The sequence below is a fragment of the Trifolium pratense genome, linkage group LG4 (assembly GCF_020283565.1).
Source record: "Trifolium pratense cultivar HEN17-A07 linkage group LG4, ARS_RC_1.1, whole genome shotgun sequence".
In the NCBI taxonomy this organism is placed as follows: domain Eukaryota; kingdom Viridiplantae; phylum Streptophyta; class Magnoliopsida; order Fabales; family Fabaceae; genus Trifolium; species Trifolium pratense.
The window spans coordinates 49705558-49725270 of NC_060062.1; the positions used below are offsets into that span (position 1 = coordinate 49705558).

At 33.0% G+C, this 19713-nt stretch overlaps 3 protein-coding genes across 6 annotated transcripts; 2 read left to right on the forward strand and 1 right to left on the reverse strand.

The window, feature by feature from the left end:
• Nucleotides 1-2404: 2404 nt before the first annotated feature.
• On the forward strand, nucleotides 2405-9127 carry LOC123921236 (rhodanese-like domain-containing protein 8, chloroplastic). The gene is made up of 8 exons (XM_045973689.1): nucleotides 2405-2757; nucleotides 3636-3689; nucleotides 4160-4309; nucleotides 4676-4838; nucleotides 6220-6311; nucleotides 6709-6812; nucleotides 8338-8619; nucleotides 8722-9127. Exons 1-8 carry the CDS (start codon nucleotides 2452-2454, stop codon nucleotides 8879-8881), a joined length of 1311 nt encoding a protein of 436 aa, XP_045829645.1. The 5' UTR covers nucleotides 2405-2451; the 3' UTR covers nucleotides 8882-9127.
• Nucleotides 9128-10553: 1426 nt separating this feature from the next.
• On the forward strand, nucleotides 10554-13460 carry LOC123921237. 4 transcript variants are annotated; one of them, XM_045973692.1, is made up of 7 exons: nucleotides 10555-11061; nucleotides 11200-11249; nucleotides 11450-11537; nucleotides 11959-12075; nucleotides 12611-12645; nucleotides 12692-12725; nucleotides 13136-13460. In XM_045973692.1, exons 1-6 carry the CDS (start codon nucleotides 10594-10596, stop codon nucleotides 12696-12698), a joined length of 765 nt encoding a protein of 254 aa, XP_045829648.1. In that variant the 5' UTR covers nucleotides 10555-10593; the 3' UTR covers nucleotides 12699-12725; nucleotides 13136-13460. The 4 variants fall into 4 exon arrangements, 3 of the variants coding, with proteins under 3 accessions (XP_045829646.1, XP_045829648.1, XP_045829647.1); XR_006814004.1 differs by having other exon boundaries at nucleotides 10556-11061; nucleotides 12611-12725; XM_045973690.1 differs by lacking the exons at nucleotides 12611-12645; nucleotides 12692-12725 and having other exon boundaries at nucleotides 10554-11061.
• A 1886-nt stretch (nucleotides 13461-15346) lies between these two features.
• LOC123921239 (peptidyl-prolyl cis-trans isomerase Pin1) lies at nucleotides 15347-19049 on the reverse strand. Its single transcript, XM_045973693.1, has 2 exons — nucleotides 18687-19049; nucleotides 15347-15733 (listed from the first exon to the last, which is right to left on the reverse strand). Exons 1-2 carry the CDS (start codon nucleotides 18931-18933, stop codon nucleotides 15609-15611), a joined length of 372 nt encoding a protein of 123 aa, XP_045829649.1. The 5' UTR covers nucleotides 18934-19049; the 3' UTR covers nucleotides 15347-15608.
• Nucleotides 19050-19713: the final 664 nt, after the last annotated feature.

The following is a 19713-nucleotide window of genomic DNA, read 5'->3' on the forward strand; positions in this document are numbered from 1 at the left end:
TACACGAAAACATAAAATTGATTAAAAAATCTATAACTAATAAGATTTTTTTTTTAAAAAAAAATACACGTAATTAAAAACTTAGCTAGAAATTGCAAATATATACACCAAAACATGCATTTGGAAAAAATAATCGATTGAAAACTCCCACCAATATTTTGATGTGTACGTGAAGCAAAATTATCACCAACCAATAACCAAGTAAACACTAATAATCACCTAAAATAAACATGATAAAGGAGAAAAAGAAAGAACACACAAAATTTATTTATTTAGTTCGGTTCAATAATGATCCACTGAACAATCATCTGTTCTACTAATTCAAAAGTTTCATTACAAAAAGATTCCAAAAGCTATTATAAAAATTAATTTTCAATCCTAATTTTTACTTTTACCCCGAATAATCTCGGTGGATTCAATGATCCTTTGCCCAACCTAAAATTATACCAAGAGAAAATATTTTTTTCTCTGACTAAAATCCTAGCTTTATTGTTGGCAGAAAATTCTAATTGAATTTTCTACATCTTCCCTCTATCTTGTCTCAAGTTTTTCATGTATATAACAACTCTATTTATAAAAAAAATATAAACATTAGAAATAGGAATAAATCTGCTTTAAAACAAAACACTATCTCACTTTATTTTGAAGTATCCAATATAAAAACAAAAAAAAAAATCTTGCTTTAATTTAAAACACATTCAATTTGTGGATTTTATTTTTTGTTTTAAAACATCTATTTTTTCATAAATTGATATTAAATAGATATTTTTTATAAAAAAGAAAAACAAAACAAAAAAATTAATACATTTTAACGGTGTTGAATACTTGAATGAATGCATGAAAAGAGAAGAGAAAGAGATAATTAGAAAAGGGTGTCAGAAAAGAGAAAATATTAAAAATCGGAGTAAATTAATGTGTTGTGGTAAAAAAAATAATATTAGTAAAGTAGTTATAGTTTAGTAGTGAATTAGTTTTTTTTTTTTTAAACAACAAATTTTATTAGAAAGTCTCAAACAACATATGAAATATGTCAAGCGAGGGAACATGATATATAAGAGACAAAAGAAAAAACAAGGAGATAGAAACAAGCCTCTGAAACACCAAAACTAAAGGGCACGCCAAAACAAGCCTCCGCACACCAAAAGGAACCACAACACACCACCTAATAGAGGTCCAATAGCTGAAGAGCACACCAAAGTCTCCAGAACACCAAAGAAGACATCAACTCGACCTACGTAGATGCTACTAGACTCTAATTCCTGATCTCGAATAAAAAGTGATTGGTCCATCGAAATCCAAGAAGAAGCTTCGCGAGCCAAAATTGATAGGTTAAACGGTAGCATGAAGACCTAATGTTTGAAGTTCAGGATCCTCTGCATTTATAATGTGATATATGTATTACCATAGTTAAATTCATAAGACTTTGTAGTGCATTTTTGTTTGTTGGTTATCATCATATTAGTACGAAGTTTCCACTGCCGTTAACGAATAAAAATATTCGTTGAGGAACCTGTGGGCACACAAGGTGGAGTTTCTTCTTCCAACTCAATTTTTTTATATGCATGGGCCATAAATCAAAGTGTTGATGACATGCTTAAGGGACCAAACATGTTACCACTTGAACTAATTCATTGTTGATTTTTGCATTTTTTATTAATTTCATAATGATTTTTTTTATCTAGTGACTAGAAATTTCATCTTAAATGTGAATAAGTGGAGTGTCTGAAGTTCGAGCCCCAACTCCTACATAATATATGCGATGTCCCTACCAACTGAACTAAAATTACAGAAACAATTACATAATGATTTTTTTATTAAGTGTGTCTGGAAATTGGGTTTCAAGTATATAGAGTTAATGGTGGATTCGTTGTGAGGATATTTCTGCAAAGATGGTATCAATGGTCCACTGGAGCTTTTGTCAAAAGATTAAAAGACTTCTGATTAAGAGGTGAAGCTTCAACGTACATACCGAGAAGCTAAATAATAGTAATGATGTTTTAGTTATTCAATTAAGTTTTTTTTGAGACAAGTTATTCAATTATTTATAAGTTAAAATACAATTTCTGGCCATTAATTTTCATAAACTTGCGATTTTAGCCTGTTCATTTGCTTTTTTATAATTTTTTAAAATTAAAAAATTACACACATGTCATCTTATTCAACTAAGTGAGTTGTTTGGTCAAAATTAAAGTTTTGCAAACAAGGCTAAAGTTAAAAGACCAAAACTACTATTTTTAAAGTTAAGAAGCTAAAATCATAAGTTTGTGAAAGTTAGAGGCCAAAAATGCATTTTAGCCTTAATTATATTAGTTACCTTTCCATTTTTTTTTGACACAATTTTTATTTTTAACTTATTTTGTAAAAATAAAACTTATTATGTACCAAAAATAAAAAAACTTATTAAATTAAAATGAAATCTTTTCTACTCTGTAACTTGTCTTCTCTAACGGGATGAGGTGGTGCAGTGAAGCTATCTCATTATCGGGTGCACATGCACTCGCTCCTGTATCTTTACTCACCAACAAAACTGTTGCATTTCAATTTCAAAAGCCTTTTTTCTTCAAATTCAAATTCAACAACTCTTTTTCTTCTACATCTCTTATCCATCGGAACCCGTTGGCTGCTCAATTGCAACCGTCATGTTCAACGGAGGATGATTTTGATTTTGATTTTTTGGTTGTTAATTTCTATCATTTTGTGTTCATTAAAGATCCTCAACAAGAAGTTGCCAAACACCTCTCTTTCTTGGAATTGGAGGTCACTTTTCATTAATTTTTATTTTTCAATCAATAAATGCTACTAATTTTGTTATGTATATGTTGCCACCATCCCAAAATATAAGTTTTTTTCCTACTCATATCTCATATTAAGGAAATGTAGTTTTTTTTTTTGGGCAATTAGGAAATGTGTTAATGGGTGTGTTTTATGCTAAAAGTAGAAGGGACTAGAGAGTAGTAGAGACTGAACATGACAACAACTCCGTTTTACTGTATTTGATTTTAAAACTGTTTTTGGAATTCGACAACTTGGGGGCAAATGATTAGTCAAATACTGAAATTTTTTGTCATTCACTAAAAGTTGTTCATGAAAAAATATACCACAAATAGTTGTTCAATACATAATGATACTCCCTCTCGTCCTTACTATAAGAAAAAATTTAGATTTTTAGGTTTATAGAATGTTTGATGTATCTGGTTCATGGACTAGATACATTAAACATTCTATGAACCTAAAACGTAATTTTTTTTCTTATAATAAGGACCGAAGGGAGTATTAGTCAAGGGTTTATTATGAAAAGAAGCAATAAGTGAATATAGTACTTTGAAAAGGGGATTGTATTTAAGAATACATTTTTTGTCAAATGGATGTTTTTATATTAAGGGATGGAGAGAGTATTTCTTTATCTTATATGAGATTTTGAATTGAGTATCGGTCATGTGATTACACAAATTCTGGTATCTGCATGAATGCTTTCACCGATGTGTGGAGACTCCAACAATGGTCAAGTTTATGTTGTCAGTTGTAATGACAAGGAGTAGTGGATGGATGAATTTTCAAAAACTCTTTTTTTGTTGTCACAATTCATTGTGAATATCCTCTCTCCCCATGGATAACTTTTAGTATGTTGACTGCAGGGTCTAGATATCCATGGAAGAATCTATTTGAATGAACAAGGGATTAATGCACAGGTTAGTTTTACCCATGTGCTGGTCAGTAAATCCAGCATGAGTATTTTCATATAAAATGATAGATTTATTTATTTAATCTGATTGGAAATATGCCAAGGGTGATATCCAAGTCTCAGTTTTTTTTGTCCGGAGACAAAGTGGTAAGTACCACTGACATTCACACACGCAACTGCCAGGTCCTGGGTTCGAATCCGGGTGAAGGTGTTCCACCTATCATTATCAGCATTGCTAGTTGAGCTAGGCAATACAGACAAGTGTCAACCTTTTATGTAGTCATTAATGTGATTTGAATGAACGTTTTAAAAGGGGGAAACCTTTCATCTTATATGACCTATTGTGTTGATTGAAAATACATGGGAGAGTTCTAATCCTTTTCTATCATATATATTTACTTTGCATATTGCAATTTTTATAAGACCAAGCACTAGTCTTACGTTCAAATATGTCCTGATGTGATATTATTACTGCAGTATAGTGGGCCATCAAAAGACGCTATGGTTTATGTCAACTGGATAAAAGAGGATGACAGGTTTTCCAACATCCTGGTTCAGATATCTCAATCAGAAATTGGACACGCCTTTCCATCATTGAAGTTGCGGTATAAGCCTTCATTAGTACAGGCAAGCCATAAAATCTTCTCTGCAGATTAAACTTATTCGCATTGGCATAGCTGTCCACCTTTTGCATTTTTCCTTTACCTTAAGGTATGTTTGAATTGAAGGTTTTAGAGGGGAGGATTTTGAAGAACTAAGTCTACATGTTGGTATATATCTGAGATTTTAAAAAATTGAAAGAATAATATAATAGATAATCATATAACATTTCTAACACATTTTTGTAGAAACATTTTATAGCTTCCTTGAAAAGTAAGTCCTCCCCTCCAAAATCCTCCATCCAAACATGTTAGTGACTTTAAGTATATCATAAATAGCTGTGGCTTTACAACAACACTATCAACTTATGACTTTCATTTCATCTGTCTACAGTTTAAAAGTGACACATCAGATCTTCCAGTGCTTGATCCTTCAATGCGGGCAATACCTTTAGCACCTTCAGAATGGAGAGATAGATTAGAAGCCATCAATAAAAATGATCCGCATTCAAAAGATCATCCTAACAAAGATTACATTCTATTGGATGTGAGAAATGGTATACATTCTACGGTTCCAAAATGGATCTACCTTTATTTCCTTAATTTAATTTACCCCTCTTTTCGTGCTTTTCTGTTTCCTGTGTTATATTCTGATTGGTGTTCAGACTATGTGGCACTTGAATCAAATGCCGTATGTTAATTACATCTCTTCTTAAAGAGGGCTTCCTGAATGCTGAGTTCGTATAGGTATCATTATGAGATAAAATGCCGATTGTGAATGGCTTGCTTGATATTTGGAAAAGTTGTTGATTCACAATCCTTTCTGGGAGATTTATCCAATAATTTAACGAGTGCACTCTCAATGGCTAGAAAGAATCTTACATGCTGAGGAGGAACTCTGGCAGATAAAGGCAAGGGAGAGTGATTAAAATGGCCAGGCACCGGTTCATAAAGAATTAGCCAAATGAAGGTCTTACTTACCACAATGTGAAACTGCCCAAAATCTGGTGGCCAGCCAGCAAAGGCAGAAAGAACTAAACATCCTGCTCAGCATGGGTGCTGCAATTGGCCCAAAATTTAGTTTTGCTAGCTCACTGGAAATGTGAAACTGCCCAAAATCTGGTGGCCAGCCAGCAAAGGCAGAAAGAACTAAACATCCTGCTCGGCATGGGTGCTGCAATTGGCCCAAAATTTAGTTTTGCTAGCTCACTGGATTTCAAAACAAAAATCAAAACAGGGGGAATCTGTTGTCATCAGTTAGTTGTTGTGCTAGCTCACTGTGGACCGCCCAAAATTGTGGTTTGGTGGTCTATGCTAGCATTTGGCCAAGGAAAAAAATAATAGTTGTTCGCCTTTTTTTGGTTGGATGCCTCGATTAATACTACCACTTAGTTGGGGTGATTTACATCAATAATGAAATAATACATTATTCTCTTCAAGATTCTAACCCTGTTCTATCATGAGGTGGCACCAAACAAAGGAATTCCATATTTGGGAGAATGGTGGTAGTGGATTAGGTCATTGAAGATATTAGATAGCATCACTCTGATACCATGTTGGAAGAGATAGAAATTGAGTATGGATAGCGCACTTGATCTCTTACTTATAGCTTGACTCCTACCAATCAATTTTCGACATAGTAACTGAAGGGGGTAATTAGGAGTTAGCAGAACTTTGTAGCCAACTTAGCTTAATAATCAGTGGCTAACTTGTAGCCTTTTCCCTAACTGATCGACAAAATATAATTGGCTATATTTTCTAACAAATGCTAATATATTATAGTCTAACGCTGCCTAATGAATGACTTTTTATGGCAATGGGGACGGTCTCAAAAGGAAACTTTGTTGCTCATATTTATCTGTGTACTATTTTAGAATATTTATTGCTGTCATAGTTATAACTACAGAGTCTGAATATAGTATTTTTGCCACTATTCAGGTTATGAGTGGGACATTGGACATTTTCGTGGGGCTCAACGACCTAATGTAGACTGCTTTAGGAGCACTTCATTTGGACTGTCTCAGGAAGAGGTCCAGTCATATTTTGATGTCTCACTGACCAAATGTGGGTTGATTTGGGATTGATATGATCTCATGATAAGCTAAAACACGCCGTTAAGATGTAGAACTTTTTATAGTCAACGTAATGCTATAAAATCTTAGTTTTTCTGCATTAAATATTAATACTGGTACTGATATTCACCAAAAAGGTTTTCATTTATGAAACTTATGATGATAAGAATGTAGCATTCTAGGCTTCTAGCTGCCAATATGGGTTTCATTTAACTTATTTTTCGCATCTGGCTCAGTGTTGTCCTGTTCTTTACGGACATCTTAGGTTGGGATCCATGAATCGTTGGTTGCAATTTTTGAGATTTCTGTTCCCTTAATGGCTGTTAACTTACTCCTCTTTTATATGCCCTTTCAGATCACTGCTTCAGACCCTTTATCAAATGTAGATAAAGAAAATACAAACATATTGATGTATTGCACGGGAGGAATTCGATGTGATGTGTATTCTACAATACTGAGGTAAATTATTATTTCATGATTTTTATTTTTAATTTGCTTCCTCATATTAGCAAATCATATCAGTTAGCATTTATTGTATTTATTCTATATGCTATTACAAATAGCGGTAACTGTGGTTTGATTCTAAGTAGTTAATCTTGGATAGAGGAGCAGGTGATCCCGAAAGTGGGGTAGCGTGTAGCGAGATGACCGCTATTTTATCATTTATATAAAATTAAACAAACAACTAAAAACTCGCGAAATATTCATAATTATTAACTATAAAAAGTCACAAGTCTTAATCAAAACATACATTTAAATACCAACATCAAGCAAGCAAACGCATCTATTAAGTCTCTAACACTTAAAGTAACTTAATATTAAAACTCAAATCAATGTTCTAGTATAGGAATCAAAGATCATCATCATCATCATCATCATCAAGACTAAATTCTTCATATTTATCACTTTCATCATATTTAAAGTTGTAGTCATGTCACTAACTCCGGGATTTTCACCAAGTGTCTTGATGCATTTATAAAGGCCATTCACCAATTTGTGGATTGATATAAAAATAGTTAGAATTTAGATAGTAACCCGAAACCATGCTATGGATGATGAAGTTGACACACCCGTTTTCGATCAGTGGTTGCAAATATATCTATACTTGTTAAATTATCATTGAAAGTTTTTGAATTGCCTCCTTGGCCTTGTTGGTTGTCGCATAAATGTAACTCATTGCAGGTGTTTTTATTATTATTAACAAGCCTTAGCACATGTACAAGAGTTCCCATAACCTTTAGAGCGTAGACAACAACATTCCAAAACGATTGCATTAGTACAACACCGGTTACTCTCTTTCTCTTAGCATCCTCAGCTTCCTTAGATACCATTCATATGAAGTTAACATCTTTCTAAGGTTGACTCTTCTTTGTTTGTGCAATCTTTGAATTGTAAGGAATGTGGTAGAAAACCTTGTGATTCCATGTCTAACCAACTCAATATTGTTGGTGAACTTCCTCATTGTATTCAAAGCCAATTAGTGGTTATAAACAAAGCCTACATGATGAATTCCTCTTTGTATGGCCTTTTTAACCTTCAAAATCTTTCTAATATTTTCTAACATCAAGTAGTCCAAAGCATTTTTGGTCTCTTGGTAGTTACCAGTCTACCAGTCAATACATAACTACTTCCATTGTCAGTAACCAATTGGACAACATTTCGCTTACCAATTTCCTGCCAGTTTCCAAATTGTTCTAGCGCTTCTGCATCTCTTTTTTGTGAGCCTGCTATTTTGTCTTCCACCTCCGTCTCTTCCCATCACAACCGCCCAAACCATTTCTCTCTTTTTAAAATGATTTCGGTGACTAAAATTCCCAAAACACTTCCCTTCATTTTATAAAGCTCTCAAGCAAGGGAAAGGCCAACCATAGAACTCCCTCTCCTCTCCTAATCCCCTCCCAAAAATACCTTAAGGAACTGAAGTTGCGTCCTTTTTTTATTCATATCACTAATTTTAATATATTGCTTTCATGCCATGTGGCAGGCAGCATGGATTTCAGAATTTGTATACCCTTCAGGGAGGCGTTTCTAACTATATAAAGAACGAAGGTCCTGCAGAATGGATAGGAAATTTATTTGTATTTGACTCCCGATTATCTCTCCCTCCTCCTGTTTACCATCCTCAGGCCAATACTGAAGTTGGGACTCCGACTCCAACTTCAGTTTCTAGTGATGATAAGTTTGCAAAATGCTACATATGTAACTCGGGAGTCAGTGAACTGAGACACCGGAATTGTGCAAATCTTGACTGTAACTTGCTTTTTCTGTAAGTCTCCATTCTCTGTTAGATTTCTCTCTTTTTTTAACCGAGACTTAGGTGATTTATGATTCATTCAAGTCAAGCATGTTAACCTTTGTCTTGTTGCAGATGCTGCAAAAAATGTGTTAAGGATCTAAGAGGATGTTGTTGTTTGACTTGCACTACTGCGCCTAGGCTTAGACCTGTTTTAAATGGAGAGCACAGATACAAGAAATGGCACATCTATCGTGACATGGATTTGCAAGGCAATGCAAGAATTTCAACTTGATCGCCAAAAAACAGTATTCTTGAGTTGATGAAGTTTGTTACTGGTCATATGCAAGGCAACTTTTAGCATACACCTTCTGTTAAAAAAAAAAACTTTTAGCATACTCCCATGGTTAGATGGGTATGATCTTATTTTAATCTGAGTTGTTTACTATTATTATTATTATTATTATTGTTGTTGTTGTTATGTATTTGTCTGCTAGATTTACTATTAGTGATTAAATGATATAGAAATAATATACTTTGGAATGTTTAGACCATCTCCAATGGTGTAGTACCTATTAGGTACTCATGGTACTTATTAGGTACTATCATTGGAGCACAACACATTTTAGTACCTAATAGGTACCACTTCTAATATAAGAACTCTCTCTCTTCTTTTTAGGGACCCACTTTATTTAATATATTCAAAAAAAATTAATTTGGCAATATTATTTTAAATTAAATTTCAAATTTTAATGATGTGGAGTTATTGATGGGACCAATTTTAGAACTTTTTAACAAATGCTCCATTGGAGAGGTTGAGTACCTATTAGGTACTATTATTAAAAAAATAATAAATTGATGATATGTCTATGTGAGACCATTTAAGTACTTAAAAATGGAGTGCTCCATTGTGGATGCTCTTATGCTATAAATTCGTAGGATAAAATATATTAATGCGTGTATAAGAGTGTATTATTTCTTTACTAACAAATGAGGTAGAAATGTGTTTGTAATTTCAACACATCTAAGGTGCTGTTTGGTAAGTCCAATAGTAAGCTTATAAGTTTGTTTGATAAAAATGTGAAGTGTTTGGTAACGAGCTTCTTTAACTAGCTTATAACGTTTTTTTAGATGTTATTTCAAGTAGCGTATGAACTTGTAACTTTTTATATTTCTCCCATTTTTATCCTTATTATTTTTATTTATTATTATTTGCCTTTTTTTAAATATAATAACTACCTATTAACCATGCCCACTAACCATGTACTTTTATGTCATTTTGTACTTACAACGGCTAAATTTGCCAAACACTTTAATTTTAAGCAAAATTACTCCGGATGTCCTTTATCTTATTTATTTGTAACATTTCAGTCCTTTATCTATTTTTTGTCACGTTTCGGTCCTTTATCTTTCATATTGCGCACATATAAGTCATTTTTCTGGAAAATGTATGAAGATATGAATATCTTCATCACCATCTTCATATCTTCATCTTCCTTAAATCAAAATCAATTTTCACTCAAATATACCTTCAACTAGCATAAATCTTTGTTGTATGTTCTTAATCTCTTTCTAAACTCAAAAATCAAAATCCCCAATTTTCAATAAATCCATCACACCGTTTTAATGAAGGTTGCAAACAGTGTCGACAACCACGACGAAACGCCAGCAACACCGGCCACCATCACATTTTTTATTTAAGAACAATGATGATTGAACTTATAACCAACCACTTGCAAATGCTGCTTTAACTCATGCTTCTTATTACTTCTAATTACCTGACAAAAACAAATTCACTCAACAACTATTCATTCTTTTTCTTAGAAAATTCTTCATACTTATTATATTAAAATGATATAATAAACTTTTTATTTTTTTAGCTGCTAATAATAAACTTTTTATTGATAATCATATATAAATTAATACTGATAATTTATTTAATTTCTTATAGTTATATACCCCTTTAAATTTTGTATTTCAAAATGTTTATTTAAAATATATTTGAAAATGAGTACTCTCTTCCTCCAGAGTTGTCACGTGGCGACGGCCCCATCATCCAAACCAAATCATCTTCATCGTCTTCCTTCTTCCCTCTGCTGCACCAAAGCACAGCAACAGCAACAGCTCCAAGAACTACGGGTGTGCACCAACCGTACCTGCCGCAGACAAGGATCCTTCCAAACTCTAGAAACTCTCTCCGGCATCGCTCCTCCAAACGTTTCTGTAAAATCCTCCGGCTGCTTAGGCTGCTGCGGAGCTGGCCCCAACCTCGTCTTCCTTCCAGATGGCCTCATCATCCGCCATTGCGGCACGGCTTCTCGTTGTTCGGAGGTCATGGTAAGTCTGTTTGGTGGTGGTGGAGGAGATAATAATCATAATTCCAACACTAGTTTGGATGCTCTTGCTTTGAGGAAGAGAGCTGATGTTGAGTTTCAAAACAAAAATTTCGCTGAGGCCGAGCTTTTGCTCTCGCAGGTATAGACACCGACACTTATGATGACATTGAATTATGTCGTTTTTTAAAAAATTTATAGGTGCCGACGTGTCAGTGTCTGTGTCCGTGTTTGATAGATACTTTCATAACATATTTGATCATTCATTGATGTATTGCAGGCTATAGATTTAAAACCATTTGGTGGCTTGCATGTCACATTCAAATGCAGGTTTATAAAGTTACTATATGTATATTGTAGTCACAGACCTACTCCCTTCGGTCTTAAATATAAGCAAAAGTCAAATGGTATCTGACCTAAATTTGGACCAAATTCGGTTTACATTTTGCTTCTATTTAAGACTAGAGTATATAAGAGCGCTCTACAAAATTAAGGACTAATTTGATGGTTTACTCTATTTTGACATTCAGGTCATTCGTAAGGATGGAATTAGGCAACTACTCGGGTGCCCTCGAAGATGCAAATGAGGCTTTGGCATTAGCTCTCGGGTATTCGGAGGTGACCTAAATTCTCATGTCCTTTAAAATAGATACACACTAGGAATTTATATGGATTAGGTAATTTTTGTATCGAATCAAGATACGATATAATCCCCACTTGTATCGTAAGATGCTAATAACCATGATCTGAATGCTAGGTCAATCTCCTGTGTTTGTTTCCCATATTTAGGTAGTTAGTGAAAACTATACCTTCTAATTTTTACCAAAATCTATTGATACAATGTCATAGCAAAGAGATTTTGATCTTGATCTTGCTCAATTTGATTTGCTTACCTAACATTGATGCGTGTATGGCCATTTTTCACTTGTATTTGTATTTTGTTGTGCTTACATTTAAACAAACATCTATTCAACTAAAAATAATGTAATAATGATTTATGGCTTCTCATCACTCTATTCTTTCTTCATTCATTTTGCAGGCCTATATCTGCCAAGGTGATGCATTTTTGGCATTGAACAAATTTGATTTGGCAGAGCAGTCTTATTTAACATCTTTAGATATAGATCCTTCGATTCGAAATTCTAAATCATTCAAGGTAGCATTGAATCTTTCACTTCAGCTATTCTTTTAACATAATCTGCAACTTTTTGAACGAAAAACTGATTGCATTTCCCATGAATTTTTGAGAACTACGTCAAGCATTAATCGCAAACAATATTGTCAATACAGAAGTGTAGTGGAGCAACTTAGTGTAGCAGTTGTCGTGACAGCTATAGCTCTGCAGCTCATAAATCATAATGAAATAAAAATTCCAAAAAAGCTTTTAGAATTTAAATGTTCAAGTTTTTCATTGATCAGTTACAACTAGTTGTTGAGTTTTTTTTATTCACTTGTGGAGTTTTTATGTAAATAGTATAATTTACATAAATTGTATAAAAATTTCAAAATAGCAGTCATCTTACTACCGCTATCTTGTTATATACTGGTTATTATGGAAAAACTTAAAACTCTTATTTTTTTGATGAATTAATCGGGAAGTACTCGTATCTTTTACTGTTTTGTCTGCATACAAAATTGAAGGGGATATTCTACTAGAATAATCATTTTTCTCCTCATTCATGTTTAAGCAGGCTCGAATAACAAAGCTTCAGGAAAAACTTGCTTCTGTTAATACATCATAGGATTTGGCTTAGTAAACTCAATTACAGTATTGGCTAGAGGAATGGATTTTTTAAATATTTACAGGTGTGTATATGCCTTTTGGCTTTTGCATTTTATTATAAGGTAACTTTGCAGGTGTGTATATGCCAGAGAAAATATGTATAGAATTTGGCTTGTGTATATTGATAATTCTTAACCTGTTATTTTATTCTTCTTCATTCATGTTCGAGAAAACCTGATATTACACTTCTCGCTGCATTTTTTGTTTCTGATGTGAAGTCCTCCACTTATCCTTCTTCTATGTGCATGCGAAGCCCTTTACTTGTTCATCTTTTGTGTGTGTGTCCATCTTTACTTGTTCATCTTTTGTGTGTGTGAAGCCCTATAATCCGAACAATGTCATTTTGATTACTTTATAACTTCAATTAGTAATTAAGTTATTTTGACTTTTGATTTTTTATGTTAGTGACAAATGATCTTGTTTTGTCATATAGATTACACAGTTGGTCAAAAGGCTTGAAAATCTGAACACAAAATGGATGCCCCGGATCTTGAATTCTTTGACAAAGTGTCAGTGTCTAGTAAATGGATGAGGGCAGCACTGCCATATGTAGTCACCCATAGGAGTTTATTCACATAGTCTATGACCCGACAAGTCGAATCGGGAAAAGTCTACTCTTCTCCCTGTAAGCTGATGTTAGTTGTTGGCTAGGTAGAACCCTGATTCAATTTACCCATAGAACTAAAATTTCTTTAATGGGTGGTAAATTGATGATATATTTGTAACATTTCCTTTTCAATTTATTCATTATCTTTGAATTTTTAGTTTTGCTTTATTTATGTTAATTTTAAAATAATGCCAAATAATTTTTTGAAGTAAATATATAATAATAAATGTTTTATATAATGTACAACTTCCACCTTGGCGTTCAACATTATTATAAACAATGGTGCTTCCTTTATCAAAAAAAACAATGGTGCTTCCATTTTGTTAATTTTTTTATTAATTATTTACTATGATTTTAAATATAAACAAAAATTTGATATATTTAGTCCAAAATTTGTTTAAATACATCAATTTTTTGGTTATATTTTAGACTGAAGTAATATAATTAATACATAGGTCTTCAAGTCCAATCTACTCTGTCTTCTCTACCAACATTGCAAGGGAAAGTTGAATTTGACCCAGTAACTGTGTGTTCTGTTAGCCGTCTGATTTAGATCATCAACAACTGAGATAGTTTAACTGTGTTATAACTGATGTGCAATTTGAACTGTCCAATATCAAATCAACAGTTTTGAATTGTGATTGAATACAACGTTAAACTATGTGTATCTACTATATCCAGGTCCTTGCAAGGGTGACTTGTCATTTCGTCATAGGTGACAGAGCTGAGAAATTGCAAATGGCCACCAAAATTGATTCAAGATCCATAATAATAATTACAATTTTATTTAAATTCAAACTTGTTTGAGCGCCATAACCATGCATTAAAATATCTACAATTAAATCTCCTAAGGATAGGTTAATTAATAAGGAACATTATTGGAGGAATTGAAATTTAAATTCTAAAATTTTCACTTTTCCACGGAGTGAATCTAACCACTAGATTTCTAGGCCAAAAAAACAACACTTACTTAATAAGCACTATACCCTTTCAACTTATCACCTCTATAACATTTACAGATTTACTATATGGATTTCACTTATATAACTCTACATTATCTTTTCAATAACTATATATCATTTCCTTGTTTTAATATAACATTAAAAATAACTGAAACCCACGGATAGAGGTGATGCTTATTTGAGCTCCACTTCTCAATAAGCACTACTTTATTTTCTCCTTAATAGAAGTACCTATAAAACACTAATACTTAACAAACTAAGCCACTCTTATTGTGAAATGTGAATGATCTTAGACGTTGCTGGATCTAAAACCAAACAAGTGCTCAATTGAATGGCTTCTCATCGGACACTCAGCATATCACATTTTTCAAAAAAAGAAAAGAAAAGAATGATTATAGTATCTCAAAACAATTGTACATTTCACCTTACAATCACATATGTCAAAGCTTATTAAATCTTAAATGAACCACTCACAATCAACTCTATCTTGGGTTACAAAGAGTATAGTCTAAAAACAAAATTCAATTATATATTTAATTTCTAAAACATCCATTATTTTAAAATAAAATTAAAATGCTTAAACTACCAAAGATTTGAAATAAAGAGATTATAAACCCATATCGGTGGGATGTGTAGCTCGACCAGTTGAGCTAAGGGTTAAGGAGTTGGAGGTCATGATTCAAGTCTAACAACTAACAAATTGTCATTAAAAAAAAAAACCCCATATCAATAGTACAAGTTTGGACATATCTCTTCACAACTCATCATTCTGGCATATATCAACGCTCAATAATCTATCTATAAATAACTTGCAAACCTTTTACAAGCACATGGTGAGTTATTATTAAAATAACACAGGATTCATCACAATTACTACCTCATTATTGGACATTAACCATTGACCTAATAACATAAGCAATCACTACATGCATCAAACCATTTCGGGTGTTCAAAACCCAACAAGTAAAACACTCCATATATCAAGTTTACATGGAGGAGTGATGCTGGTGGTGGTTCTTGCAGGTAAACAATCTCAGACAATATGCATAACATAGTAACTAACAATGGAACCACATTTAAACTTGGTAGTGATGGAATTCAAGACCGGATCCTGCCAAAGACAACAGAGTACAAACCCCATGAATGTCTTTCAAAATTACAAGCACAGAGATACAGGTTTTTAATTCTTGTTAAAACAAGGTATCATCCAAAATAAATAACAACAATATATCAGTATCAATATATCAACAAATTTTGAGCTGAACAAGAACAACGATCCAGGAATCATCTATAAATATTGTAGTTCTCTCTAAAAGGATGATTACTCCATGTAATAATCAATTTGTTCTCTTGATTATGTGGGAGCCACTATCAGTCTCCACAATGTCACTAATTTCACCAACTTTAAGAGCATAAGTTGCATCTTCAAAAGCCTTCTGCATCTGGCCACGGCCAAAAGAACCTACAGCCAAGAAAGTGACCATTTTAGTTCAAGTGGAAAAATATATTTGTTATGGCAAAAAATGATGTATACTATTTCACTTTATATATGCAAGCAATCATTGAATGTGTAATCAATCCTAAGGAATTAGAGGCAGGCCCGGTCCATGGCAAGTACAGGGCAGTTTACCGCTCTGGGCCTAAATTTTGCCCAAAAAATTAGTTACATATGGTCAAAGTACAGAAAATATCATGTGTGTATTAATGCTCTAGTGGTAGAATGTTATGTGTATGTGAGGTCTCTAGTTCAATTCCCTATATTTCCTTTTTAGTTCAAATTAAATTAAAATCATTCAAAAATTAAAATTTGCAAAAGCCAAGATTTGAACCCGGTACAAGTAAATCTCATTTACAAACCAAACCACTAGGTCATTTCAAACTCCGCATCAAATTTTACAAATTAATGTATATTTAACAGTTCATACATGCAACCTTCTAAATTGTTCCCAATTTCATTTACACCCACCCACTAGTATACACATAGGTATTTGAAATTTAGCGTACACCCAATTATGAAATGCAACTTTTGGATCTTACAAAGCACAAAAAAAATAAAATTTAAATAAAAAAATTATTTTCACTAAAATATAACTATGAAATTTGAAAGGCTTCATATTATAATTTTCCTCGAGCCTCAATATGTGTTGGGTAGGGGGCGCTAGCAACACACCATCAAAACACTCTTCACAAAACACTCCCTTCTATCGATTAAAATTCAAATGTGTTTCGCATAAATTTGGTGGGAGCATCTACATACCAATCAATGAAAGAGAGTGAGTTGAGTATGTTCCTAACATTTCTCTTGAGAGGCTTATCTAAAAAATAATATAAGGTACAAAACATCAGAGGTTTGGGAAATTGATTTCATGAAAACACTGTTATCTTCATGACCAGATACAGTTTCACGGGGATTGAAAGATCATCTGTATTAATGGGCATTTGAATTGTAGCCCTTAAATTCACATTCCAAAAATATTGCATTTTCTTACAGCTAGCTAGAATATAAGGTTTCAAGGTGGAAAAAAAATTATAATATTTAAAAAGTAAGAAACAAATTAAGGAATGCTTTAGAAACATTAGGAGAAAGCAGCATCCCCGGGGCTAACATTGTTCCTCCCACCCTTACTTGTATAGGGGACAAGACCAAATTACTTTGACAAACTCATTCAAGTCACATTGACTTCACACTTCAAGTGAGAGGGATTGGTAATGTGAGAGATGAGAGCATTCAATAACACTTGGATTAAAATAAAACCTATAGATCGTATTTTTATTGAATTTGAGTGTATCCCTTAATTTTCTAACCCACGCGCAATCTCTTTTTTTGTTTCCTTCTCTTTTTCTCGCATCTATTTTCACATTCTCTTCGGTAATCATCTATTAAAAAAATTGTTCAATATCTTCCATTCCAAAATCTTGTTAATGGTCTATGATTTTCCACAACGAATTTATAAATTTTGCCTTGATTGATTTATTCTTATCAATGGTAAGCAGAGGAACAACGTTAACAAAATCCAAAAACCTGGTGTTTATGGATTGCTTGAGTTTCTCTTGATTTTCGATAAGTGGTATGTCCAATGAATGCATTATACAAAAACCTGATGTTTATGGATCTTTGCATTATACTGAGATAATCCCAACAATTTTTGTAGCGAAGGAGGAATCATCGGATTCTAAAGTTATCTTCAGAATATGCAATTGATTGGTCAACTGACAGGTGTTTATAGCTTTGGTTTGTTCTTCCATAAATAATTAAAATCAAACAAGAGAAGATAAATTCAGTTTCTCATGTTTGTTTTTTCATTCATTGCTTTCAAGTGATAGGTTCCATCTGAAATCCGAATTAGTGGTTGGGATTGGTTGAGAATGGAAGGCTGGAGAACTACAGTATTTATATCATTTTTCTGGCATTTTTTCAGTAAAACCTTTGCTAGTAGTTTCCAAAAAGTAGATTGAGGAGATGGGGAAAGAAAAGCATCAAAACACATGGTCAATAGCGCGTGAGTGAAAAAAGAAGGGATATTCTTTCTAATAAGATCTGAACGGTTTATTTTATTCGAAGGTTATAATTTAATGCTCTCGTCTCTCGCATTAACAATCCCTCCCACTTTGATACAACATACATAAATACTCAAAAATAGAAAAATACACAAAATGAAAGGGACAATCATACTTAATAATTATAATCAACGTTGTCGTTTCCCAGCAAAATTAGTTCTAACCCGAAAAGAAAGAAGAAATGGAAAGGTGTATTCCACGTGCATAATCAAAAAAGAAAGAAAAATTGGGCCGGCCATGTATCCCGAGATGTCATCAAAATAACATTCCATCAAAGGCACTTCACAGGCCTATGGCATGGCAGCGGAGGACCTCACCGCTATAGTGCCACTATTGAGCTACTTCTATTACAACAGCAATACAAAATAGTTATGTTTGACACACTGTTAAAAGCTTGCAACTAAGCTGATAGGATGCACAAGAAATAAGCTAGAGATCACAACTCCAACAAATGTAAAATCCTTCTATAATCATAATCTCGGAACAATTTTTAATTGAGAAAGAACATCAATAACATAAATGAATCACTCACCAAACAATCCACTCTTCAATTCATAATTTTAGTAATCTTTCTAGCAACAGAAGATTCATATGATGTAAAAGTTACTTATCATTTCTTTTTATCTATTTTTCTTACCATTATCAATCTCACTTTAACTAAAATAGATTCTCATAACATCTTTACAATCAACAAATCAATCAATAACTAAAACACCATAACTAAATAAACTCGTTAAATTAACCTAGGGTTAACACAATTCTCCCAAAAACACACTCACATAAACTAATTTGAATAATCATAATAACAAAACCTAATCTGAAAAGTTTCTTTTAGAAAGAGTTTGATGAAAACTAACCAAGATCGCCACCGCGTTTAGCAGAACTGCAATCGGAGTAACGAGAAGCAATGTCCTCGAAAATCGCCTTACCAGAAACAATATCCTCTTTCATTGCTTTAAGCTGAGCAACGGCACTTTCTCTAGTAGTGTTCTTAATGACGTAACCTTCTGGATCTTTCCATGAAGCTTTTCTTCTAGAACCTTCGTGTTTGATCAATATGTGTGAAGCTCTAACCTCGCCGCTGTGTCTGTTTGAAGAAGACATTTTCGCTTCTTTTTTCTTGTTTAGGTTTTCCTCCGCCGCCGAAATCGACGTTTTCTTTCTCTTCCGATCGGAATCTATTTTCGCCGTCACTGGGTTATGAAACTAAATTAACTCGCTAAATATTTTTTGGTATTTATAGAGTGAACCGATATCAAGTTACCAAGGTTTCTGCATTTATCTGGATCGTCGGTTTTAGTTGAATCTTACGGTTCAGATTCAACGTAGTTCCATTGCAGTTAGAAATCTGGTAATTTAGTCAGTAGGGACATGCACTATATATGCAGAGTTCGGGTTCGAATCCGGCACACTTAACTATTCACATGGATTTTTTAACCACTAAGCTACTTTACCAAAAAGAGAAATCTGGTAATTCAGTTAATAAAAAAATCTGGTAATTTCCATGAAGATTTTTTATTTTTTTTTTAATATTCATGACAAAAATTTAATAAATGTTTTGATTTTGAGTTGTACATGCAAATTCAATTGTTTTTGTTAAAATTTTCAGGGAGAATTTGTGGTTCATTTGAGAACTATAAGGTTTGAGAGATTACTCTCTACAATTATACATAGAAGATATTTAGTTTATATAAAAAAATTATGTGATAATTGATTTTTATTTATTTTAGATGGATTTTTTTTTTATAAAGACATAAAAGAACTAAAGAACAAGTCTAGAGGTAGCCTACATCTTTAGATTTACTACTCCTATCTAGAAGCAAATTAAAAATAGGAAAAATAGAGTCGCTAATTAGTTTAGAAAGTGGAGCCTCAATACGAATA